Source organism: Arctopsyche grandis, chromosome 9, assembly GCF_051622035.1.
Source record: "Arctopsyche grandis isolate Sample6627 chromosome 9, ASM5162203v2, whole genome shotgun sequence".
Classification (NCBI taxonomy): Eukaryota; Metazoa; Arthropoda; class Insecta; order Trichoptera; family Hydropsychidae; genus Arctopsyche; species Arctopsyche grandis.
The window spans coordinates 29,496,863-29,522,695 of record NC_135363.1 but is presented as its reverse complement, the minus strand read 5'-3'; the positions used below and the strand labels follow the sequence as shown (position 1 = coordinate 29,522,695).

The 25,833-nt window shown below is 31.4% G+C and overlaps 5 protein-coding genes across 7 annotated transcripts in view; 1 reads left to right on the top strand and 4 right to left on the bottom strand.

Moving 5' to 3' along the window:
• LOC143916694 (uncharacterized) overlaps positions 1-25,833 on the bottom strand; it is a 577,487-nt gene that overhangs the window by 432,665 nt on the left and 118,989 nt on the right. The gene's annotated exons all lie outside the window — the stretch shown is intronic.
• LOC143916695 (NHL repeat-containing protein 2) overlaps positions 1-25,833 on the top strand; it is a 501,476-nt gene that overhangs the window by 468,827 nt on the left and 6,816 nt on the right. The gene's annotated exons all lie outside the window — the stretch shown is intronic.
• Positions 1,287-5,088, bottom strand: LOC143917181 (uncharacterized). The gene is made up of 8 exons (XM_077438610.1): positions 4,513-5,088; positions 4,360-4,436; positions 4,133-4,291; positions 3,903-4,054; positions 3,583-3,793; positions 3,141-3,318; positions 2,891-3,010; positions 1,287-2,802 (listed from the first exon to the last, which is right to left on the bottom strand). Exons 1-8 carry the CDS (start codon positions 4,649-4,651, stop codon positions 2,765-2,767), a joined length of 1,074 nt encoding a protein of 357 aa, XP_077294736.1. The 5' UTR covers positions 4,652-5,088; the 3' UTR covers positions 1,287-2,764.
• LOC143916704 (uncharacterized) lies at positions 8,284-13,353 on the bottom strand. 3 transcript variants are annotated; one of them, XM_077437907.1, is made up of 12 exons: positions 13,025-13,221; positions 12,853-12,926; positions 12,617-12,775; positions 12,390-12,541; positions 12,085-12,295; positions 11,687-11,858; positions 11,431-11,550; positions 11,247-11,343; positions 9,345-9,553; positions 8,994-9,155; positions 8,760-8,856; positions 8,284-8,659 (listed from the first exon to the last, which is right to left on the bottom strand). In XM_077437907.1, the coding sequence occupies exons 1-8, from the start codon at positions 13,170-13,172 to the stop codon at positions 11,315-11,317; spliced, it is 1,065 nt and encodes a 354-aa protein (XP_077294033.1). In that variant the 5' UTR covers positions 13,173-13,221; the 3' UTR covers positions 8,284-8,659; positions 8,760-8,856; positions 8,994-9,155; positions 9,345-9,553; positions 11,247-11,314. The 3 variants fall into 3 exon arrangements, with proteins under 3 accessions (XP_077294033.1, XP_077294034.1, XP_077294032.1); XM_077437908.1 differs by lacking the exons at positions 8,284-8,659; positions 8,760-8,856; positions 8,994-9,155; positions 9,345-9,553 and adding an exon at positions 10,775-11,145 and having other exon boundaries at positions 11,243-11,343; positions 13,025-13,353; XM_077437906.1 differs by lacking the exons at positions 8,284-8,659; positions 8,760-8,856; positions 8,994-9,155; positions 9,345-9,553 and adding an exon at positions 10,867-11,145.
• Positions 18,259-23,376, bottom strand: LOC143916696 (uncharacterized). The gene is made up of 13 exons (XM_077437895.1): positions 22,670-23,376; positions 22,502-22,578; positions 22,268-22,426; positions 22,025-22,176; positions 21,735-21,945; positions 21,475-21,637; positions 21,240-21,368; positions 20,746-20,813; positions 20,516-20,677; positions 20,293-20,444; positions 20,005-20,215; positions 19,671-19,857; positions 18,259-19,395 (listed from the first exon to the last, which is right to left on the bottom strand). Exons 1-13 carry the CDS (start codon positions 22,830-22,832, stop codon positions 19,286-19,288), a joined length of 1,944 nt encoding a protein of 647 aa, XP_077294021.1. The 5' UTR covers positions 22,833-23,376; the 3' UTR covers positions 18,259-19,285.

Here is a 25,833-nt window from a genome sequence, read left to right as displayed (position 1 = left end):
AAAAATGCAAGATCACAGTTCATGGACAAATAAATTTTCGGCATATTTACCTCTACATCAATATTATAAATTCATTTTATAATTTTGTTTTTCTAATAACTTAGAGTAATTTTGTTTATCTAATAATTTCGATAACCTTTTACACCGATTATGTCGGTGTAAAAGGTTATCGAAAATTCAAGATCACAGTTCATTGACAAAAAAATTTAGCCATATTGACTTATTAGTTTTAAAGAAGTAAACATATTAATCGATAACAAAGACACGATGATGATAATTTTTTATAAAAAAACATAACATTAAATTGTATACGACGTTATTTTATAACTATAATATTCGTGTTATGTTTCACACATATTGCAATAAATGATTATTTTATCGTTTCAAGCAAATGTTTTCTTCCACTATGTAAATTCTATTGTGTTTAAGCTTTGATTATTTCTATACTCTTTTTTACGGCATCTGTGTACATATGTATGTATGTACGTAGTAACAATAGATGAAGTTCGAGATTTTGACTGATTCGAACTCAGAATCGATCACTGATCATGGTTTCATGATCTAGAAAAAATGTATGTGTGTGACCGGAAATGGTACCTCCCCTTATAGGTGCCCTCTTTTTTTAAGTTTTTGAATTCAATTATCTCCCAAACCACTAACTAAATCGGATTCAATTTTTTTTACTTGTAATAGAAATAATAATTTGTATAACTTTATATTTTTTAAATATTTTTATCTGAACCGGAAGTAGTACTTTTACTCTAGAGAATCAAGATTTTTTATGTTTTTCTCCGAAATCTTTTAGTTTATTGAACTGAAATTTCATATCTAAAAGTTTAAGCATAATACCAAGTTATGTATAAAATTTGGTAAGCATCCCTCAACCGGATGTGGCAGTTTACTCTTGTTCGATTTTTCTCTCACTATTTTTTTCGACCCCTTAAACATGTTCTTCACGAAAAAATCCGTACAGAAAATTTATATTTCTATTATTCATGTACTAACTTAAGCCGTTAAGATGTTAAGATTTTGGTCAGAATTCGTAAACCGGAAGTAGTTTCCCGAAAAACTTCCTTTAATGTTCCGATTGCTTTGAAACGTTGCCATTTTGCAAGGTTTTGCCGTCGATAGAGATTTAAATTTCAAGTCGCTTGTGAAATATAATCATAATAAACACGTTTAAGAATCCAAAAATTTTGATCTTCTTTAACAAAATTATGAAATGGCAATTCTTGGATAAAAATCTTGTTTTAAAAGGGTAGTTACATAGAATAAAATAATCTTTAAATTTGATATAGTTTTATAATTATTAACATAATAATTTACAGCTTATCCAACACGCTTTCATTCTTTACATAATAATTCAAAAATAAAAAGATTTATTTACTAAATAAATATTTGCAGTAATCTGAATTATAAAAAGGCATTACTTAGATATAAAACTTAAGGATGTGGTTTGATTGTGGTTTGCTAGCAGTTTGACCTGATGGTAGCGTATATATTTAGCACCACTGAGAACAATAGTTTGAGTCGTCAAACTGTTGGTTAGATTTGGGGGTTTTGTGACTCTAAATCGATCGTTTCTCTATCAGAGTTTGCCAATTTTATCTGATTATTGATGGAACGATTCCTGAAAATTGGTAATAGATCATTTCCTGTTGTCACAAATCTGTGTGCATAATTTGTAGAAATCTATATACATAGACATATGATAACTTTATTTATTTATTTAAACAGACCATTGTGGCATAACAGGAATTCCTAAAGCGCCACAATGGTCAAAAAATATAACACAAAAAAGAAAAATAACAATTAAACATAAACATAAATACATCCATACATAAACATAAAAAATAGCATTTAATAATAACAGATAAAGTAAAAATATCAAATAAAATATAGCATAAGGAATACCTTGCACCTACAGCCAGTTTCAATAAATATGTAAGAAACAACTACAAATACAAAACATCCCTATAAGGCCCAAATGGAAGAGAGTTAATCAAAATTTCACTCATAAATCACAATCAATCATGAAAACAATGATGAGCGCAGACTACCAGATAAATGGGTTAGAGTAATTTCCGACAATTTACGCTCACTAAGGTGGAAAGTATCACATTCAGTCTCGGCAGCAACGATTTCATTAAGAAGTCGAATAGCTCTTGGAATAGGAGCCATTCGAAAAAGGACTGTGCGGGCAGGAGGTACAGCCAGCAAATGATGATGTCTACCACGCACATAGTGATTAGGGACAGAAATAATGCACAGTAATCTGAAATCTATAGACATCTCTATAATTTCGTGTTCATTATGTGTATAAACATTGTAATACTAATGTCTCTATGTCGATGTCTCGATGTCTCTATGATTATTATTTCTGTACTTGATTAATTATTATATATTCTATGTATTATTGTATTCTGACCATTATCGTACACTCGTCGCATTGGATCGATCTGTAATGACGAGTGTACATTGTATAAAAAATAAATAAAATAACAATGTCTTCTTCATAATGGTGTTTATGTTTTGAATTCAAAATATACAAATGTACATATGTTTATCAATAAGAGAAGACGGATTATGAGGCTTTATCCATTTTATTCGTTTTAGTATTATATTCATAATTGTAATGTCCATTTTGAAAAGTCATTATTATATTTCTGTCAATCAATTATCTAATTAATATGTGATCATAGATTTTGCATCATCTTAAACGGCTGCACTTTCTCACGAAGAACTTGCAGAACTTTCAAAATCCCTACTGCAGATTAGTTACTTTTTCGTCAACTTGCGGAACTGAAAAATTCACACATTATATAAAAAAACACAATTGAATATATGTACAACAGTTAAAAAAAAATAAAAACTTGACACTTTGTGTTACCGAGATTCACAAGAGACTTTTTCACCAAAAATGATTTTGAAGACTTTGTTCTAATATTCTTAGATTTTATCGCTTTCACTTCATTGGTTTTGGGATTCAATTCATGATAATTATTCATATCTGAAATAATGCGGAAATTTCAAATAGTTATGTAAAAAAATGTAAGCAAGCTTGGAACAACAATGACTTTCATATTTGATAGTGGATTAAATACAACATGCCATTATTATATGAAATATAGAAAACCTACTGGCAGAAATGATTATATTTTCGCCAAAAATGATTGCTTCTGACCATATTGTGTTTTCAATGGTGTTGGAAATATTTGACCACATCTGTGTACTGAGATTGAGTCGTTCTCCTTGAGGACTCTTCATATTCAACCAATTACCACCAATAGCAAAAAGACTTCCATCGGCAAATACAATCTAAAAATAATATAAAAAAAATCGTAATATTATTCATGAGAGCCCCAATTCTAACACGAAATTTTATATTGTACACACATGTGTGTCATTATTAATTAAATTAATGAATAATTTGTTATGAAATTTTTATATAAATAATTTATTAGTAATTTTTAATTAAATTGAAATACATACGTGTTTAACTCCAAACAATTAAGATAAGAATAAGAACAATATGGTCCCCGGTTGATAACCAGTATATACAATATTTACTAACTGACTTACTGAGAATTGATATCTATTGCCAGCCATGGGTGTTCCTAAAGTCCAACTATTTGACTTAGGATCGTAAATTTCTAATGAATTCATCGATTTAATTCCGCCAGAGAGTCCTCCAGCGGCATACATTTTTCCTTCCCATACATTTACAGCATGAAAATATCGCTTTGTCAGCATTGGAGCCATTAAAACCCAGGTATCTGTTTTTGGGTCGTACCTAAAACGAAACGATGATGATTTTTATATAATTTTAGCTAGCTTTAGTAAGCCAATTTGAAACATGAACTCATATAGTGAGCAGTAGAGAACATAACATTCAACAATACCTCTCAACTGTGTTGTATACTGAAAAGCCATCCCCCTGACCACCAGTCACGTAAATATACCCATCAATTTCAGCAATTCCTACATTATTTCTCTTTTGACCCATTGGTGACAGATTAGATGATGTTTTTTTTGACAAATCGTAAGCTACGACCTGAAATTGGCAAAACATATTCATGTTGAATTACAAAAATTAAATAAACGAGAGCATATATTGTACATTAATTAATACCTCGTTCGAATATTCAAATGTGCCGATTTCCCCAACGAATATTATCAATTTTCCGTTGAACACAAACGGCGAATAGTCGTTGTTCGTCTCTAGTCTAATTTTTGCGAAAATTGACCACATATCTTTCTCCGGATCGTAAAATTCTACGACGCATTCCCTCTGTAAAAGTAATGTTAACCACAATATGATATTTATCCAATAATTTTTTTTTAAATAGATGTTTGTACCGGTTTTAAAATGGTAGATCCAATAGATAATAGAGTAAACTGTTCTCTCAATTTTGAGCTTTCGTCCTTCGCAACGACTGTGAATTTTATAATAATCAAAATTACGTTGATTAGAAAACTGTACATAACTGATGGTTTGATATTAGATCTTACCGGTTGCCGAATGAACGAAAGTTATAATCGCCAACAATATAATGAAAGAAAGACACATTAAACTGTTCATCTTTTGTGTAAGTTGTATTACAGATCGTAATGAACTCTCACTGTGCCATATGATATTTTCCAAATTCATTTTATAATTCGTTCTATCTCACATATGTAGGTGTAATGGGTCATCTTAGCTGGAAGGTCAAAGGTTAATGACCCAAAATAAGAAATGTGGTGTAGGGGTCAGTCAAATTAAAAAACTGATAAGTATACACAGGCCTGAAGAGAGGGGGGTACAGAGTTCCAGGACCCGGCCTTTCGAAAGAGCCCGGATCGTGTTTAATGAAATTTAAATAATTGTGAAGTAAAACATTACATACACGAAAAATTATATTAATCGTCTTGTTCGCAGAGTGCTGTTCTAAAGCAATAACAATTTTTGGCATAATTGGAAAATTATACAATATTTTTAGTAAAAGCCCTCGAAGATGGGAAATTTTGAAAGCAGCGATTGGGTGTTCGCTTCATTCCATGTCAACACGTTGGTCTGCTCGAATTGACTGTGTTAAACCATTTGCAAATATCATAACCGAAATTAAGGAAGCTATTAATTCAGTGTTACAATTAAATTTAAAACATGAAACCAGAATCGATTTACTAGGAATAAGTACCTATGTATATGAATTCGTTTGAATGTGTTTTAATTTCGAATACCAATACTATCTTACAAGCAAAAGAAATGGCCATAGACACAGAAATAAAAAAAGCTTTCAAGTGTTATTGATAACCTCAAAAATATTAGAAATAATAGGCAAACCATTTTACAGGAGTCGAAATCAACGGCTGGAAGTATCGGAATAGATATATATTTCCAATCTTGAACACAGGAAACAAGATAGAAAAATAAAAAAGATTGTCATTTTCAATTAAATTTCTAATATGAAACATTTTTTACGATCATTGATACTGTTATTGTGAATATAACAACAAGATTTGATGCAGTATAAGAAATAGATTAATTATTTCGAGTTCTTCGGAATTTTCCACCAATGAGTGAAGATGCTATTACAAGTGATGAGAAAAAATGATGTATTTTTAATGATAAAGATATTTCGCATAACATAATATGTAGAAGAACTTGTTCATCGCAAGTCAGCACATGAAGCTAATTTCAAATATATGCTAACACCTATTAAATTACTCAATTAAATTTATGAACTGAAACAAGAATTACTTTTTCCAAATAAAATCGTTGCCGTTAGTTAATTTTTTGTACTATTCTCGTGAAATTAACAAAGGCCGAAAGATAATTTAGTTATGTTCTAAGATCAACGATGGCTCAAAATCGATTGACAGATTTGGGTATATTTTGGGTAGAAGCCGAATTGGCTAAAAATGCATTTAAATTTGAATTAAAATTTTTATGTAATTTTTAATCGGTATTAAGTGCTTTTATTATTATGATACATATAATGTTTCATTTTGAATATTTACTATATTATATATTTTTTACATACCTCCTTTACGTTTCACATGGCTTTCTTGTCAGTGGTCATTTTTATCTCTTATCCGATCGTTTTTTATTCTTCAATTAAACAGATTAAATTGTAATGTATAATAATTTTATTCATATACATTTTTACTTTTTCTATGTACGTAGTAACAATAGATGAAGTTTTGTGGTCATGCGAAAATTCGAACTCGAGATTTTGACTGATTCAAACTCAGAATCGATTACTGATGACGTTTTCATGATCTAGAAAAAATGTGTGTGAGTGTGTGTCTGTGTGTGTGTGTGTGTATTTTGGGGATATTTTTAACACCGTTAGTCCTATCGAACTGAAACTTAGTAACTGTTACTGAAATTCTTATCGACATGACGTAAATTTTTTTCAAATTTTTAAGTTGACCGGAAATGGTACCTCCCCTTATAGGTGCCCTCTTTTTTTAAGTTTTTGAATTCAATTATCTCCCAAACCACTTACTGAATCGGACTGAATTTTTTTTTAAATATGATAGAAATAATAATTTTTATAATTTTATATTTTTTTAAATATTTTTATCTGAACCGGAAGTAGTACTTTTACTCTAGAGAATCGAGGTTTTCTATTTTTTCTCAAAAACCTTTTAGTTTATTGAACTTAAATTTCATATATAGAAGTTTAAGCTTAATACCAAGTTATTTACAAAATTTAATAAGCATCCGTCAACCGGAAGTGGCAGTTTACTCTTGTTCGAGTTTTCTTCCACTATTTTTTTCGACCCCTTAAACATGTGTGTTCGTCACAAAAAAGTTCAAGAATAATTCTTGTATCAATGTGATGAAAATAAACAAAAAAAATTTTAAATTTTATAAACCGGAAGTGGGATTTTTTCTCTTAGAAAGGTAGAAAATGTTGCGCCCACTACTCTGTCCACACCCCTGAACGTATTAAGCTGAAACTTAGAGCTGGTAGGGTTTTGGTCAGAATTCACAAACCAGAAGTAGTATTTTTTTTTAAAACAAAATTCCATTATCTTATTTTGACCTTTAAAATTATTTTTATTTTATTGATATTGAAGAGTATTCAGAGGTAAGTGGAGTCAGGTCGAAGTACAAGTAAACGCGCAGGCAGGTTCCAAGTCTTTATTAGCTGTTCGTCAGGTGGAGGCCAGGATCCGAATGCCACCGTTCGAGAGCTTACCATACTTATATCATAGAGCGCTCAGCGCATACACGTATTATCATTGGTCGAGGAGTCTGGCGCAGCCATTGGCCGGAACGCCCGACTCCACCATTGGTCGGCGTCACCATGACGTCACCGGTCTACGGGCATCTCTCTTAATAACTTTACAATATTTAATGAGTATAATACTGATAGTGATTTTTAGTAATAAAAAAAATTTGAACAAAATCTGACAACCGGAAGTAGAACTTTTGTTTTGTGCAAGTTTCCATACATTTGCGCTCAATTTGTATCGCTATCATTGTCATTGTATCGCTGTGAATGTCATTAGTTCAATATCGAATTTTGTTTTGTAACCTTCTTATATTCCTCAAATACATAGATAAAGTCATGGGTTGGTCACACCCGAATTTTTTTTCTTATTTTCACCTAGTTGATACTTACCTTTATTTCGTACCTATTTAATTATATTCATAACTTTGAGCCTTTTAATTTAATTTTATTTCAATATTTTACACAGAAATATGAAATTCAAATTAAGTATAAAAGCATACAAGTATTAATTTGAAATAAGTAAAAAAAATCCAAGGGCCCGGCCGTACGATTCAATACCAGAGCCCGGAATTTCCATACAAAACTGTTTTTATTTAGTATACTCGTGTTATGCCCGTTGATTTCAACGGGTGACTTCGGAAAGGAATGGATACACGAATTAAAATGAAGTTAAGTTATATTACAGCGTTTTTTTTGAAAACTATTCACTTTATATTTGTAATTAAATTATGTTAAAAGGCAAAACGGATTTTTTTTTACTGACTTTTTATAAAATTGTGAAAATTTTCTGTATTCATTTTTTATTTTTACATACAGGCATGAACCCAAAAATGTTATCCACTAGCCAAAAAATCAATATTCGTTAATTTTTTATAGTTTTATGATTATCTACATAATATTTCACAGCCATTCTGCTGTTAAATGAAAGTTACTCTAACACGCTTTCATTCGTTATATAATATTACAAAAACAAAAAGATTTATTTATTTAATAAATATTTGCAGTGATAAGAATTATGAAAAGCATTACTTGGATATAAAACATAAAAACGTGGTTTAAATAAAATAGCAAGGTCTTCTTTATTACAATTTGTATGTGGTTTATATTAAAATTCACATTCAATAAAATCAGCTTGTCCAGGCAAACAAAAAATTTAGGCTTTATTAATTTAATTAGTTTTAGTATTGTATTTATAATTGCAACGTACATCTGAAAGACTCCTTATAATAGTTTTTGTCACTCAATTTTTTTTATTGTCATAGATTTTAATCAATCATGAATATATGTATGTACATATATCATATCGTATAAAACGGCTGCACTTTCCTATTATTCACTTAGAATTATGTAGCTGTAGGATTTCCGAAATCCCTAGGGCCTACCTACCTCTTTAGTAACTGGTGAGTTAGTTATTTTTTCTTCAACTTTCGGAACTGAAAAATTCACACAATTTATAAAGAAACACAATTCAATAAACAAAAATAAAAAAAATGACGTTATTGTATTAACGAGGTTAACAAGAGACTTTTTCACCAAAAATAACAATGAAGATTTTGTTGCAACATTACTGGATTTATTATCTCTCTCACTTCATTGGTTTTGGGATTCAATTCATGATAATTTTTCCAATCTGAAATAATGCGGAAATTTTAAATAGTTGTATTGAAAAAAACCGGATGTTACCAATCCCTGGCTCAACAACGAATTACATATTTGATGTGTTTTAAATGCGACATGCCATTATTGCGTCTAATGTAGAAAACCTACTGGCAGTAATGATTATATTTTCGCCAAAAACGATAGCTTCTGACTATATTGATCTATGAATGGTGTTGGTAATATTTGACCACTTCTGTGTACTTAGATTGAGTCGTTCTCCATGAGATTTGTTCTCCTTGCTATTGTACCAATCACCACAGATTTCTGATCCTATTACAAAATTTAAATTACACACATACATATGTATGTCATTAGTTGTTTATCTTTATTAATTTAGTTGATGAATAATAATTTATTTAGTTTTTAATTAAAACAAAATATGTGCATAACAATAATTCATAAGAACAATATGATTCCCGTTTAATATCCAGTATATAAAGTATTTACTAAACGACTTACCGATAAAGTACATCTATTGACTTGCATGGGTGTTCCTAAAGTCATAAACTATTTGATTTAGGATCGTAAATCTCTAAGGAATTAGTAGTTTTAAATCTTTCAGACACTCCTCCAGCAGCATATATGTATTTTTCCTTCCCATACATTAACGGCGTGATAATATCGTTACGTCAGCATTGGAGCCATAAAAGTCTGTTTTTGGGTCGTACCTAAAATGAAACGTTGATGATTTTTTTTTACATAATTTAAGCAAGCTGACTTAAAACAAGTATAGTGAGCAATGCAGGACATATGTATGTAAGGTGTTTGATATTAGATTTATCCTATTTGTACCGGTTTTGAATTAGTAGGTCCAACAGAAAATAGTGTATGTATACTGCTCGCCCGAATTTGAGATTTCATCCATCGCTACGACTGAATTTTACGTAATAACTATAATTTTACGTACGTAACTATTTGGTTGATCTTAACGGTTGCCGAATGAACGAAAGTTACAATAGCCAAAAATATAAAGACAGAAACACTTTTTAATCTGTTCATGGTGTGTGTAATTTTTTTTACAACACGCAATGAACTTTCACTGTGCCATATTATTATTCCCAAATTCATTTTATACATTTAATTTTATCTCACATAAATATGTAGATGTAATGCGTCATTTTAGCTGGAAGATCAGAGGTTAATGACAAAAAATAAGAAATGTGGTGTGGTGGTCAACAAAATTAATAAATTGATAACAAAAAAAAATTGTTTTTATATTATATAATACTAGAGTTTTGCCCGTTGATTTCATTGGGTGGCTTTGGAAATGAATTGATACATGAATTAAAATAATGATAAATGTTATATACAGAAATATATTTATAGGTGTGCGCGCGTATTAATAGAAAAAGTCTAGTGCATATACACTACCAGTCATATGTGCATATACACTACCGACCAGATGGATAGGTTATTTTCAAAGCTTCGTAAAACTTAATTAGCGTGAAATAATTTGACAAAATGGATACCAATTCGTTGCAATTTGTCGCCGATCGGTGTTTTGCCAACAAGTCTATGAGCCTGAAATACCCCGATAGGCATTGTTTTTTGAGTATGTAAAAAATAAACAAGCATTGAACATGAATCATGTAATTCGTGTCAATGTTTATAGATAGTGGTTTACACCGGCATTTCTGAATTTATAACCATAGCCGAATTTATCGATGAAAATCCACAACTGCTATTTTAGATTGTGGCTTGGCATTTTTATGGTGAGTATTACATTTTAACAACAATTAAAAAGATGGAACTAGTTTTGGAAAAATAAATTCATTAATAGACTTCTTTGGGTATTTTATATTGTTGCAAGATATATTATACGAAATCCTCGGTGGTAGTCATCTAGGGTTGTGATCTAAGGTTTGTTTGGATTAGCTAGATATTGATACCTGCTTTCTATTGGATTTCTTGATAATTCTAGTTGGAAATGTTGGAGAAATTTTCAGCGTGGCGGGCTTTCAACAGAAAAAACGTCAGCATTCAAAGGGTTAATGACATTGACTAAATATTTGAACTGATCGGAATTATCAATAGGCAATATACTTGGATACAAAACTTAGAAATTTGGTTTGATGAAAATAAATGTTTTCTTTATATCGCTACATATGTTTATTTTTTTTAAATCAAATTATACATTAATGTTCTCATTTTATAAAATAAAATTGTCGACACTGACAAAAAAAAAAATTGGAGAATATGGATTGTAAGGCTTTCTCCATTTTATTGGTTTTAGTATTATATTAATAATTGTAATGTCCATCTGAAAAAGTCGTTTTCATATTTTTTGTTATTCAATTTTAAACGTATTATGAGATCTACGTATTTCATTGATTTTGTATAATCATGTATATACATACATACATATATCGTATTTGCCATACGATTTCCGAAATCCTTAAGGCCTGCCTACCACTTTAGTGACTGGAGATTCAGTTATTTCTTTCTTCGACTTGTGGAGCTGAAAAATTCACACAATTCATAAAGAAACACAATTGAATACATGTACAACAATTAAAAAAATAAAAACTTGACGTTATTGTGTTACCGAGGTTAACAAGAGACTTTTTCAACAAAAATGACAATGTTTCTGATGTTTTAAGAGTCCTGGATTTTAACTCTCTCACTTCATTGGTTTTCGGATTAAATTCATGATAAATATCATAATCTGAAATAAAGCGGAAATTTTAAATGTATGTATTAAAAAATTGCAAGTAACCAACCCTTGGCTCAACAACGAATTACATATTTGATAGTGTTTTAAATACAACATGCCATTAATGTATCAAAAGTGGGAAACCTACTGGCAGAAAGGATTATATTTTCGCCAAAAACGATAGCTTCTGACCACATTGTCGAATCAATGGGGTTGATAATTTTTGACCACTTCTTTGTAGTGAAGTTGAATCGTTCCCCTTGAACACCATTGTACCAATCGCCACCGAAAGCAAAAAGACTTGCATCGGCAAATACAATCTTAAATCATAATGTTATTAATGATAGCTCTAATCCTCTAACGAAATATAATATTGTACACATATATACAAACATTAAGTCATTACTTTTTTATCTTTATTTAATTAATGAATAATAATTTATTTAGTTTTTAATTAAAATGAAATATGCGCATAGCAATTATTTATAAGAACAATATGGTTTCTGTTTGATAACCAGTGTATGAAGTATTTATTAAACGACTTACCGAGAAACCATACCGATTGACTTGCATGGGTGTTCCTAAAGTCCAAGTATTTGACTTAGGATCGTAGATCTCTATTGAATTCGTCGATTTATCACCTTCAAACACACCTCCAGCGACATACATTTTTCCTTCCCATACATTAACGGCGTGAAAATATCGCTTTGTTAGCATTGGTGCCATAAAAGCCCAACTATCAGTTTTTGGGTCGTACCTAAGACGAAACGTTGATGATTTTTACATAATTATAGCAAGGTGACTTAAAACATGAACTTATGTACAATAGAGAACATAACATTCAACAATACCTCTCAACTGTGTCGTATATTGAAGGGCCATTCCCCTGACCACCAGTCACATAAATATACCCATCAATTTCAGAAATTCCTACTTTAGTTTTCTTTTCTCCCATCGGTGACAAGTTAGTTGATGTATTTTTCATTAAATCGTAAGCTACGACCTGAAATTTTCCAAATTTATTCACGTTGAATTAAAAAAAATGATATTCATGCATACATTGTACATTTATAAATACCTCGTTCGAATATACAAAGGCGTCGGTTTCCCCACCGAATATTAATAGTTTTCCATTGAACACAAACGGCGAATAGTCATAGTTTGTAATTCGTTCAAATTTTGTGAAAATTGACCATAAATCTTTCTCCGGGTCGTAAACTTCTACGGTGTATGCTTTCTGTAAAATAAGTGTAATTTACATTCTAATTTTTACCCAATAAATGCTGTTTGAAAATAGATTTATTGTGTTTGTACCGGATTTGAAGTAGGTCCCACAGCAAAAAGTGTATACTGTTCGTCCGATTTTGTGCTTTCATCCTTTGCTATGACTGTGGAATTTATAATTATCAAAATTAGGTTGATTCGATATAATTTAGTTTGTCGATATAACAACATATTAAGCTGATTGTTTGATATTAGATCTTACCGGTTGCCGAATGAACAAAGGTGACAATAGCCAACAATATAAAGAGAGACAAAGTTTTAAAACTCTTCATCTTGTATGTAATTTGTATTACATCACGCAATGAACTTCCAATGTGCCATATTATATTTTCCAAGTTCTTTTTATACATTTCATTTTATCTCACAAATGTATGTACATATGTAAGTGTAATCGGTCATATTAGGTTGAAGATCAGAGGTTAACGACAAAAAATAATGAGAAAAATGAATAAATTAATAACTATACAATAATATTTTTATTCAATACCTAGTGTTGTGCCCGTTGATTTCAACGGGTGACTTCGATATGGTATTGATAAACGATTTGAAATTAAGATATATATTACCAACATACAAATACAATGTAAGCTATTTAATATTAATAGTATTATATTTATATTATTAGTATTATATTTATATTATTAGTATTATATTTATATTATTAGTATTATATTTATATTATTAGTATTATATTTATATTTTTAGTATTATATTTATATTATTAGTAAAAAAGTCGAGTGCGCTAAAGATGTGCTTGCCGTTCGCCCTCGTCGAAATGATGAATGAATGTGTGTATCTTCGTGGATGTGTGTATATACATATGTTTGTATTTCCTCATTTAATCAACACCATTGAGTCGGTTCGAAAATTGAATATTGCGGTGATCGGAATTGTGGAAATTCAATACTTGGATATAAAACTTTTTTTATAAAAGCGATTGAAGTAAAATAACAATAACTTCTTTATAACAAATTGTATATTTTATAAATTCAATATGTATGTATATATATATAGAAATATATATATATATATATACATATATGTCTTTCGTGTCATGCGGGGAAGACGTGCTTTTGCGTACTCCCCGCTATTAATCGCTTAAACCCGGCTATTGTACGAAATTAAATCTAAAAACTTAACCATCTACTTACTTATTTTACTAATTGAATCCTAGTATAATTTAAGTGTAAAAATAAACAGCAGATCGGTCGTTAAAAGTGTTTTTATATCAGTGATTTTTGTGTTAATTTTGTGTCGAATCTATGCAAAAGCATATACGAACGAGATACATCTCCTTACCTGAATACAAAAAAAGGTCCTTGTTCGTCAGTCAAAAGTCGGTCCCACAAAAGCAATAAATCTTCCACATTATTGCTTTCAGCCAAAAATTTTTAACGAACTTTAATAGATAGAATATTAGCAAACAGAAACGGTGTTTCCCAACTGTCTAATAGTTCTTTTTCATATTTAATTTATATTAAAGTAATTCGTGTAACTTTATATTCTTTACTTAAGTTATTATTAAAATATTAAATTGCAAACCGCACTCACATATATAAATCCGTTGTCTCCAAACAGGTGTCTTACGATAAAGATCTGTAAAAGTAGTATAACAATTGCTAATCTATTATTATCATAACTAACTACTTTCACTTACAAAGTAACCCTGTTAAATGGCATGTAATAACTCATAAGTGATCCAAATGATACCTAGGATGAAAATCCGATAAGAGTCTACGGTCACAGAGAAGAGTCTACGGTCGGTATGATTCACTCTTTGAATGGAATTCTCTCTCTAGTACCGCCTTTTTCTCAACACATCTTGGATAAATGCGAGAAAAATAATATCCAAACCTTCAACAAGGTAAGAGTGACGATGGATGATAGCTTAGCTAATAGAAGCCTGTATTTAGCCACGTACAATGTAAGAACGTTATCGAGTGAATGAAGTGAACTTGCATTAGATAATGAATTAGACAATATCAAATGGGATAAAGTAGGACTTAGTGAAGTAACACGAAAACAGGAAAACCAAATAATCCTAAAAAGTGGTAACTGTCTCTACTGGAGAGGGCTACCAAATGGTAGAATAGGAAGGGTAGTATTTCTTATCAATAAGAAAATAGAAAAAAGTATTATAGAAATAAGCGACATATCGGAACGTATATGCTATGTAGTATTAAGAATCTCGAGCAGATACACTTATCAAAACTTCCAAGTGTACGCCCCCACATCTAGCCACTCAGACGAGAAATTAGAAGACTTCTACGAAAAACTGCAGGGCGCATACGATAAAAGCCGCCACCACTTTAAAATAATCTTGTGTGATTTAAACGCAAAAATAGGACAAACGAAAAATACAGAAAGAGCAGTAGGCAATTTTGGTACCGGCCAAAGAAACGAAAGAGGCAATCGCCTCATAGAATTCGTAGAACTCAACAGGCTCTTTATCACTAATTCATTTTTCAGGAAAAACACAAACAATAAGTGGTCTTGGGAGAGTCCTAAAGGAGACAGAAACGAAATCGATTTCATCCTAACAAATGCCCTACACTCCGTTAAAGACGTTAGTGTTTTAAGTAAAGTAGATATAGGTAGCGATCACAGACTAGTCCGTGCCAAGATGGCTATTAATATAAACTGCGAACGTAGGATATTAATAAGAGGATGCAGTAACTCCCCAGATTTCGCTCAACTAAGGTCTAGGAAAAAGGAATTCGAACTCGAACTTGGAAAAAAATACGAGAAATTAAACCCAGAAGCAGACATCGAGGAATTGTAATTAGTTGTAACTGTAATTAGTTCGGTTCTAACCTCAACAGGTAAGAAATAAGGGGGATCCAGGAAACTGATTAAGCTAAGCAAAATTTCAGCGGAAAACAAAAAACCTAATAAAGCATAAAAGGAATTTAGATAGGGATAATATTAAGCAAGAATACAAACTAGTAAATAAGGAAATTAAAAAGAGAATAGTCAGGGATGTCAGGGATTTTAACAGTAAGCTAATAGAAAGTACTATTAAGAATTACCGTAGCCTGAAAAAGTGCAAACAGGATCTTTTCTTAGGCAAAAACCAAATAATCGCAATCAGATCAGAGAGCGGAGTAATAATTAGGAATAGAGAATAGATCATAGACAGAGTTTACACGTTCTATGCAAAACTATACGAGAACAACAAAGGTCAATTTCCCGCTCCGGAATCGACACACGGCCAAAGGGATCCTGCAGTATTGCCTAGCGAAGTAGAGGCCACGCTAAAAACTGCAAAGAACGGTAAAACCCCAGGGGAAGATAATATTCCCATTGACTTACTAAAATGTGGCGGCTCCCCCCTAAATAATATCTTAGCTAGGCTTTTCAGCAAATGCATCCAGAACCAAGCTATACCAGAAGGATGGAATAAAGCAACTATCATTTTAATACACAAAAAAGGTGATAAAAGCGATATCAAGAACTACCGACCCATTATTTTACTTTCAACGGTCTACAAGCTCTTCACGAAGGTTATTGCAGAAAGGCTGAAGAATATCCTCGACGAGAACCAACCTATAGAACAAGCAGGATTTAGGGCAAATTTCAGCACAATGGACCGACTCCAAGTAGTTGACGAACTAATCGAACGCGCCAACGAATATTAACGGCCATTGTGCCTAGGTTTCGTCGATTATGAGAAAAGCCTTCGATACAGTTAGCCACAATACAGTACTTAACGCTCTACAAACACAGGGAGTACCGGAACCCTATGTGGGGCTGTTAGCTGCAATATATAAGAATGCCACAGCTTCGGTTAAATTTTTTTCAGGTACAGATAGATTTAGCATAGGAAAAGGAGTAAGACAAGGAGATACAATCTCGCCCAAGTTATTCAATGCGGTGCTTGAGGGAGTTTTCAGGAACTTGGAATGGGACAAAGCCGGAGTAAGCATCAACGGTCGCTTCTTGAGTCACCTTCGATTCGCAGACGATATAGCTTTAATAGCTCGTGATTCAGCTGACCTTCTTAACAGACTAACACAGCTGGACAGGGAAAGTCGAAAAGTAGGATTAAAAATTAACGTAGATAAGACCAAACTAATGTTCAATAGTTATTGCATGCCTGATAGCATCCCATTAGATAACAAACCAGTAAAATTAGTAAATAATTATTTATATTTAGGTCAAATAATTGACATGTCTGGTAAAGATGAAGAGATAAAGAGACGTATGAAATTAGGATGTAGTGCATTTGGACGGATGAATGCTGTTTTTAAATCAAAAATGCCACTCTGCCTGAAGAAAAAGATCTTTGATCAATGCGTTTTGCCAGTGATGACGTATGGATGTGAAACTTGGACACTGAACGCCAAGATGCTACATAAAATCCAATGCACTCAAAGAAGTATGGAACGCTGTATGCTTGGCATAACGAGGAAAGACAGAATACGGAAATCGTGGGTGAGAAGTATGACAAGAGTAGTGGACATAGTGGATAGAATGAAGAGATTGAAATGGCAATGGGCGGGTCACGTAGCTAGGAGGATGGACGAAAAATGGACAAAAGAAGTGCTTGAATGGTACCCGAGAGAATGAAAAAGGGTAAAAGGAAGACAGCAAGGAAGATGGGTGAACGAAATTAGGAAAATGCGCGGAATGAGATGGATGAGTGTTGCGCAAAACAGAGACGAGTGGAAGCGTGTTGGAGAGGCCTTCATCCAGCAGTGGATGGCGAATGGCTGTAAATGATGATGATGATGATATTATGAGTGTGGTTTGCAATTGAATATTTTTAGTATCAAATATTATATAAAATACTAAAGAGTATAAAACCCCAACAGTTACTTTATTTGGATTAAGTATATAAATAACTTTAGAATTGTTGGGAGCCAGAGTTCATCGACCAATAAAATATAAGATTTATTGCTTTGAGCGAACACGAAAGCAAATTTCGGGGTGAGGGAAATTTTAATTTATGGTATTTTTTGTTAGCTCGCAGGTACACATACGCTCGCTCGGTAAGGGTAGCTTGGAACGCGACACGATATCACTTCGACACTTCGACAACTCGATAATAGCACCGATTTTAAAAATACACTGGGAGATAAATGCTTTTAACGATCGATCTGCTGGTTATTAGAACACTTAATTTATACTAGGATGCAATTAGTAAAGAGAGTGAGTAGGTGGTTAAGTTTTTAGTGATAAATGCGTGAGGAGTCCGAGTATTTCAAAATGCAAAGTGATCGCGTTCATCCATTCACTAATAACCATACTGACAGAATCACTAATAACCATACTAACACACTTGTGTAGTCTTGTTGATTACAACAAAATGTCTTTACCCTTCAGTTATAAACACAAAATACCTAAACATAATTTGCTTTTGATCATCGACTTTAGAGAGTCTTTAATTAATATTATGGATTAGATGTATTGTGAGCATTTATACGAATTGTAAATAGGTTTTTCCTATTATGCTGTACATTAACATAAGAATAATATAATACTATGATTACTAACAAAATTAAATTAAAATTGTAAAATATAAAATGATCAGTAGATCATTAGCTATTAAAATAGATATAAGATGTATTGTGAAAGCATTTAAAAATCAAAAATTAAACCCCAAAATATCATTTTAAATCATTATCAATGTGTAAATTTAAGGATCTTTAAACATATTTGTTAATTAGATCATTAATTTCTTGCACTTGTTCTGTGCGATAATCTATTAGAACTTTGAAATAACTGCGAAAAATGCCTCGATAGCCATCTAACTTCACAAATGGGTCGAAATCACTCTTCATAACTCTGGATAATTATTTAAATAAATAATTTACAACGTCTGATTTGCGTCAAAAAACCATTGTAATGTTTTGTGCACAGTTTCCCAAACTATGTTCCGCGGAACACTGGTGTTCCACAAAAAATTGGAATGGCTTTATACGCTGCAACATATTAACATAAACATCTTTTACTTAATATTGAAAGCGAGTGATGCTCAAATTTCACTGATGTTTACTATGTACGTGACGTGAAATATTTACTATGTACAACTTTTGTATAATATTGTACAACTAAAAGTGTAACTATGTATGTATATAAAATTACATCTCTTGATAAAAAATTACAATTTGGATTCCGTCTAATAATTTTTTATTGTTTTTCTCACATGAATATTTGAATAAATTAAATTTTCAAGGAGATGAAGAAGCTTCCAAAGAATTATGTGAAGCGTATTAAGTGAAACTACGGCACTGTTAAGACACGAATATTAAATGTGATGGGCGGGAAGGAAGTAAAGTAGCAAGAAACAAACATGGCCGAGTTGGTTCCAGCTCGTAGGATGGTGACCGAAACTCGATGACACATTTTAAAATTCGATTTAAATAAATATCCAATAGGGTTTCAAAGAGTATATTTCAATATAATCCCATTTTTACTTTATCTATGTACGTAGTAACAATAGATGAAGTTTTGTTTTAAATTAATTCATCGAAGCCAACAACAGCATTGGAGAGGTTCGATTGATCTTGTTTGGATTTAGTTCACTCAGTGATGTGGTTTCGGGGTTGAACTCATAATTATTCTTATAATCTGAAAAATAACATATTTTTTTGACAAACACTTATTAGTTCTGATAACTGAAAAATATATATGTATATATATATAAATATATATATATATATATATATATATATATATATATATATATATATATATATATATATATATATATATATATATATATATATATATATATATATATATATATATATATATATATATATATATATATATATATATATATAAAATTAAAACGTTAAATTATATACAATGGTATTTTATAATTATAAGATTCATACACTTACTGCCATAAATAATTATTTTATTGTTGAAAGCAACTGCACTGTTCCACGTAGTATATTCTAATGTATTGCTGATGTTTGTCCACTTCTGGGTATCTAAGTTCAATATTTCTCCGTCATTATTCTGATTGCTTATACTCATGGTCCAAGCACCACCGAGAGCGAATAGGCTTCCGTCTATGAAGACGATCTAAAATGCAACAAAAAAATAAATACATATGTACTCTCACGTTAAATTTTTTATGCAAACTTTTTCGAAAATATGAACGAAAATTTAAGCTTTTTTTCTGTGTAATCATTTTTATACTCATTAATAGAAATAAATTTGCATACTCACGGAAAATTTGTATCGTTCGATCTCCATCGGTGTTCCTAAAGTCCACTGATTTAGTTTTGGATCGTAAATTTCCAATGATTTTAAATAATCAGATTTATCATCAACTCCCCCAGCCGCATACATTTTTCCATCCCAAACATCAACGGCGTGATAGTAACGCTTGATCTCCATTGGTGCCATAAAGGTCCAACTATCTGCCTTTGGGTCGTATCTGTGTGAGTGAATTCAAACGAAAACGCTTTTGGTAAAATTATTATTATAATTTATCCAATAATAAAATGCTTTGACCTTTCGAGTGTGTTATAAACTGTGCCATTGTCTCCAATACCTCCACAAACATATATAAAATCGCCAATTTGGGCTACACCCATTTTTCCCTTCTTTTCCTCCATTGGAGCTAGGTTTGTTATTATCTTTGTAGCCAACTCGAAAGAAATTACCTGAAATTAACATGTTCAAATATAATTTAGAAATTCATTTTGTATTTAAATAAATACGAAACCAGTAATACGTCATTTAGATGTTCATTGAAATTTAGTGCTCCTCCAAATATTAATAATTTTCCGTGTGACACAATTGCTGAATAACCGTCAGTCAATATCTCAAACTCAATTTCTTGTAATACGGTCCACAAATCTTTTGATGGGTGGTAATATTCAACTGTACAAATATTCTAAAATGATAAATTAATTAATAATAAATTAATTTGCAAAATATAATTGAATCGTATCAAAATCTCACCGATTCTGGATTGGATGGTCCAAGTGCTAGTATCGTAGTTGAGTAGTCCGTTATTAATTTTATATTATCTGGTGGCGTTGGAAAATCAAAATAAGATGTGTATATTAAATAACTTATTAAATATAAAGAAATATTGAATAGTTGGTATAGTAGATATTTGTACATATGAGTTGGTATATTATTTGAAAGTGCGGAGGTCCAATTTTCACTTCCAAAAACACTTTTTCTGTTTGACTTCATTCATAATTTGTTAATTCGATATTCGATATCAGAATCTTAGAAAAGCAGAATAAACACATAACAAGCCACCAATATTTTTAAATATTGTAAAACGTAAAACATATTATATTAAATGTTTAATGTGCGAGATATGCGGGATATTTCTCGATATGAAGAAAAGGGGACTTTGAATACTTTCCACTCTCCACTTTCAATTATAACTCATATTTTTTTACTTATACTATACGTTCATAAGTACATATGTATATGCATACCTGACTCAAAGAGTGAAACTATAGTTTTTGGCACCAAGAAATATATTGCAGATAAACGTGATATTTTTCTGTTATTCATCTCCCTCAATTGGTTAGTTTCCAGGTTCAATTCATAATTTTGATCAGACACTGAAATTATATAAAAAATACAAATATTTCACTAAAATGAACTTAAAAAGGTTATTCAATATATTACAACATCAAAGTGTATATTTAATATTAGGTCAGAACTTACTTCCAGAAATAATTATATTTTTATTGAAAACAATGGCACCCGTCCACCTTGGATCCTCAATGGTGATAGTAATATTTGACCACTTCTCAGTACTGAGATCAAGTCGCTCTCCTGGAACATCATTTCCACCGATTGCAAATAGCTCTCCATCATGGAATAAAATCTAAATTTGAGAAATTCGATATATTATTGCGGACATATTATTTTGTTAAATTTTATGACATTTATAGTGTTCTATTAAAACAACTGGTATATCTTACTGAAAATGAATATCTAGAAAATTGCATTGGTATTCCAGCTGACCAGCTATTCGACTTTGGATCGTAAATATCAATTGAATTAAAATTTTCATAATTCTGATTAACTCCTCCAGCCACATACATTTTTCCTTCCCATGTACTAACAGCATGATGATATCGTTTCGAAGGCATCGGAGCCATAACAGCCCAAGAATCTGATGCCGGATCGTACCTGAAATCAAACGAAAAAAACATGAACTATTTTGTATTTTTTTGTGAAATCTTACGGACAAATAACTATTTAATGTCACCTCTCAACTACATCGTATATTACTAAGTCTTCCCGCGTACCACCAGAAACGTAATAATATCCGTCGATTTCAGTGACTCCCGCACCTGCCTTCTTTTGCCCCATCGGTGCTAGATAAGATGATGTTTTTGATGCTATATCGAAAGCCACGACCTATAATTTAGAAAACCAAAACTTCAATTTGAACGATTTCTGGAAGAAATGTGATATATGTTTGTCTGAACATTATGAATCGAGTACCTACCTCGTCCAAAAATTCAGGATAATCTATTTCTCCCCCAAATAATATGAGTTTTCCATTGGATAAAAATGGCGTATAACCACTTTTGGCTTTCAATTTAACTTCTGCAAAAATTGACCATGAATCTTGCCACGGGTTGTAAACTTCTACCTTACACACATCCTGAAATAATATTAACATTCAAATTAAATTTTTAATTTATATTTTCGTATTTTATTAATTACATCATAGTCTTACAGTGTTTGGATAGGTAGGTCCAACGGCTATTAAGGTGAATGGATAGTCCACTTCTAAATTATCTTCCTTCGCTTCTTCTAGAAATGTTAAAAAATGATAAAAGAAAAGTTTAAAGGTGTTATTCAATTTAAAAAGAAATATCATTTTTGTATATGATAAAATACTAGCCTGCATCGGAATGTGCAAAGGTCAAAATAGCCAGCAACGAAAAAATAAACAAATATTTGTAATCGACCATCGTGTCGGGAAAAACTATTTCTCTACACGATGAACGGTTAATGGCGTTATTTAATGTTGCCAAATTCATTTTATATATTTTTTTTAATCTCATTTATGTATGTCGGTGTAAAAGGTTATCAAAAATTCAAGATCACAATTTATGGACAAAAAATATTTAGCCATATTAACCTCTACATGAACATTCTTTCTAATTTTTATTAAAAACCTCCTTTACGTTTCACATTATTACTTTATCTATGTTTTTCTATTTTGTGTGCGGATTATCATCGTATCTGTATTTTCAGGAGAAAAAAGTGTACAAATAGACACCGTAACTACTAATTTGTGAATTGATTAATGGCTTCGTCATAAAGGGCATTCATGCAGCAAATTTTTTTTCAAAAATACTTCAAGTCAAGCAATTGTTACTTACCTCTTATACAGTTCACATGGTTTTCGTGTAAGGGCTCATTTTTTATATCTCTTATCTCTTATCCGATCGTTTTCATACTTTGCAATATTGCTCATTTTGGTCATCAATATACTTTAATGTATCGTCTGCAATTACGTTGGAGATAAAATATCGGATACAACGTGTTTTAAAAACGGAACTCGTAGACTTGCCTGACGTCTCTTTAACATCAGCAAGCGTTTTCACTTGTCTTTTAACCTGTTTGCCTTGATATGGCCATATCAGATTTTAATTGTTTAAACGCCTATAATTCACTCTATATTTTATAAAAATTGCTCTATAGGTTCTCATTATCTCTCTTATATATTTAGGTCACTCATATTGTTGTGAACGTTGATAGTGTTACGTACGCAGCGGATTGAGCGAATTGCACTTAGATCAACGGATATCTGTTATCGGGTTAACTAAGTGCATGCACTTACTTACAAGGATTATATCTGGACTCTAAGTGCATTTAGGCTAAATAATGACCGTTATTAGGCTTTTCTCAGAATCGGTACAGGGAGACCCAATGTCGTGGAAATACATATCCGAATACGTGACTATACAACAGGTAAACAGATTAGGCGTCCTGAGAGATCTACCCTTTATAAGGCGGTACGTAGGCGATATCATGTCATTCTGTACTGAGCAGGGACAGTGCGTGTAACTCCTGAATCATCAATAAATGCTGTGAAACGACTGTTGGCCTTTTACTTGGATCCTCCACCCACCCCTACGCAAAAATAGTGATATAAGCGATCGTCAGAAGATGCTAGCCGTACATTCGATTTTTATGACTACCTACTATCTGCTAACGGTACTTTCACAATAGTTTGACAGTTCTATGCGGTGTGTTGTGTTTATGATTTTCGCCTTTAAATCTAAAACTGACCGTTCCGCAAGGATTTCTAACTTTTTTTAAACCGCCTTGCGATATTTTACGCTCTTTTATTATTATATTATACATCTATTGTTTATAAGCCATTTCCAGGTATTTAATATTATGGAGACGAAATTATGTCGGATACGACGTAATGCAAAAAGGAGACTTACGTTTACAATCCAAAGCGAATGAGGATACAGCCACTAAAGCAAGAAGAATACTAGATAAGGCTCGTGCTAATCGTGAGTATTACCTTAACAGAATTACTACGGCTCATGAGGAATTTTCGACCACGGTGACGTCACGGCCTTCGTTAAGAGATAAACTGATTACACGGTTCGATAATGCTATCTACACATTTTGTGATAAATCTTGCGAGGTATGTACAAAACAGTGTTATCCTAATCATGTTACTGCATATAGATTCTCTTCGACATCTCCGGAATATTTAAATACTGTTTTTGCCCAGAAAACATTTTTACTATTGTGTTTTCGATGCAACAAGCATTTATCCAGCAGGAAGACTACTCCCCCTCCTAAGGCTTTCTGGAACATCTTGGATCCTGGTGTAATCCCTGATGTGATTGAATGTCTATCACAATGTGAGGTCCGTCTCTTGTCCAGGGTGATTTCTTTTGTGAATATCATCAAATACGATGGTCTTTTTGGACAATATGGGTTTCGTGGACAGGCGGTACTTTTTGCACAAGGCATTTTTGAGGTAAGTGAGAAGCTTTCAGATATGTTGCCAAGATCTACTGATAACTCGGGACTCGTGGTGATCTGGTTTGTGTTGTTGGTTCTAAATTTAACTTTTTCAATAAATGATGATGTTGATACATGTTTATATGAAAGTTTACAGGATTCCATAAATTGAAAGTCTATAAGATTTACTTTGAGTGATGCTTTCTGTCGGTTTAAATCCTTAGTTAAATACGTACATTTGTTCTGTACATACACATATTCATCTATTTTAGTATGTAATACAGCAGCTCTCGTTCCGTAGATGCATATAAAAAATTTTAAGATTCAAACGTCTTTGCAACTGGGCTTAATGACTATGATTTAAAGAAATACTACATATTGAGATTTTAAGGTGCCTTTAAAGTCATTTAGATGCGATATTACTCAACAATGCAAATAATTATAAATAATAATTAAATTATTTGTAAATAATTATAATTCAGTATTAAAGTAATTTCTATAACACTAAAAAGTACAAAATATAAAAACCCTTAGTAAAAAAATGTTTTTTAAAAACATAACTCTTTTTGGTTTTGTATATAATATTAAGATATGTAAAAATCTCAAGTAAATAATAATAAATGTATATAAAAAACTTAAGTAAAAAAACTCAAGTAACAAAATAAATGTATGTACATATAAAAAATAATGTACTAAAATATAAAAAATAAATGTATATAAAAAACTTTAGTAAAATGATCTAAAAGCGGCCCATACCTCTTAGTATTATATTTAATTACATTAGTTTATAAGCCGGGATCATAATTTTGATTGAAACCCCAATCATTGAAATCTTTTTGATTGAAACCCCAATCATTGAAATCTTTTTAATTGAAGTTTTAATCCCACACATTTGTATAAATTGCCTTTTTATTTTAATAAATTAATTGTATTTAATTGTTTATATATTTATTTAATTATTTATTATATTTTACTTGAGTTTTTTTTAATATAGTTTTTTTACTAAAGTTTTTTATATAAATTTATTATATACATTAAATGTTAGAGTAGCACTGAATTAAATGCTACAGA

What these genes read in the sequence shown, in the direction of transcription:
- LOC143917181 (XM_077438610.1), bottom strand. Translation starts at nt 4,651, where the DNA reads ATGAATTTGGAAAATATCATATGGCACAGTGAGAGTTCATTACGATCT. An exon ending in TTTCGTTCATTCGGCAACCG is followed by an intron (nt 4,437 to 4,512) that starts GTAAGATCTAAT and finishes TAAAATTCACAG; the next exon opens with TCGTTGCGAAGGACGAAAGC. An exon ending in AAATATAATCATTTCTGCCA is followed by an intron (nt 3,011 to 3,140) that starts GTAGGTTTTCTA and finishes GCATTATTTCAG; the next exon opens with ATATGAATAATTATCATGAA.
- LOC143916704 (XM_077437908.1), bottom strand. Translation starts at nt 13,172, where the DNA reads ATGTATAAAAAGAACTTGGAAAATATAATATGGCACATTGGAAGTTCA. An exon ending in CCTTTGTATATTCGAACGAG is followed by an intron (nt 12,542 to 12,616) that starts GTATTTATAAAT and finishes GGAAAATTTCAG; the next exon opens with GTCGTAGCTTACGATTTAAT. An exon ending in AAAGTCTCTTGTTAACCTCG is followed by an intron (nt 11,344 to 11,430) that starts GTAACACAATAA and finishes TGAATTTTTCAG; the next exon opens with CTCCACAAGTCGAAGAAAGA.
- LOC143916696 (XM_077437895.1), bottom strand. Translation starts at nt 22,832, where the DNA reads ATGAGATTAAAAAAAATATATAAAATGAATTTGGCAACATTAAATAAC. An exon ending in CTTTGCACATTCCGATGCAG is followed by an intron (nt 22,579 to 22,669) that starts GCTAGTATTTTA and finishes TAACATTTCTAG; the next exon opens with AAGAAGCGAAGGAAGATAAT. An exon ending in ATCCTGAATTTTTGGACGAG is followed by an intron (nt 22,177 to 22,267) that starts GTAGGTACTCGA and finishes TCTAAATTATAG; the next exon opens with GTCGTGGCTTTCGATATAGC.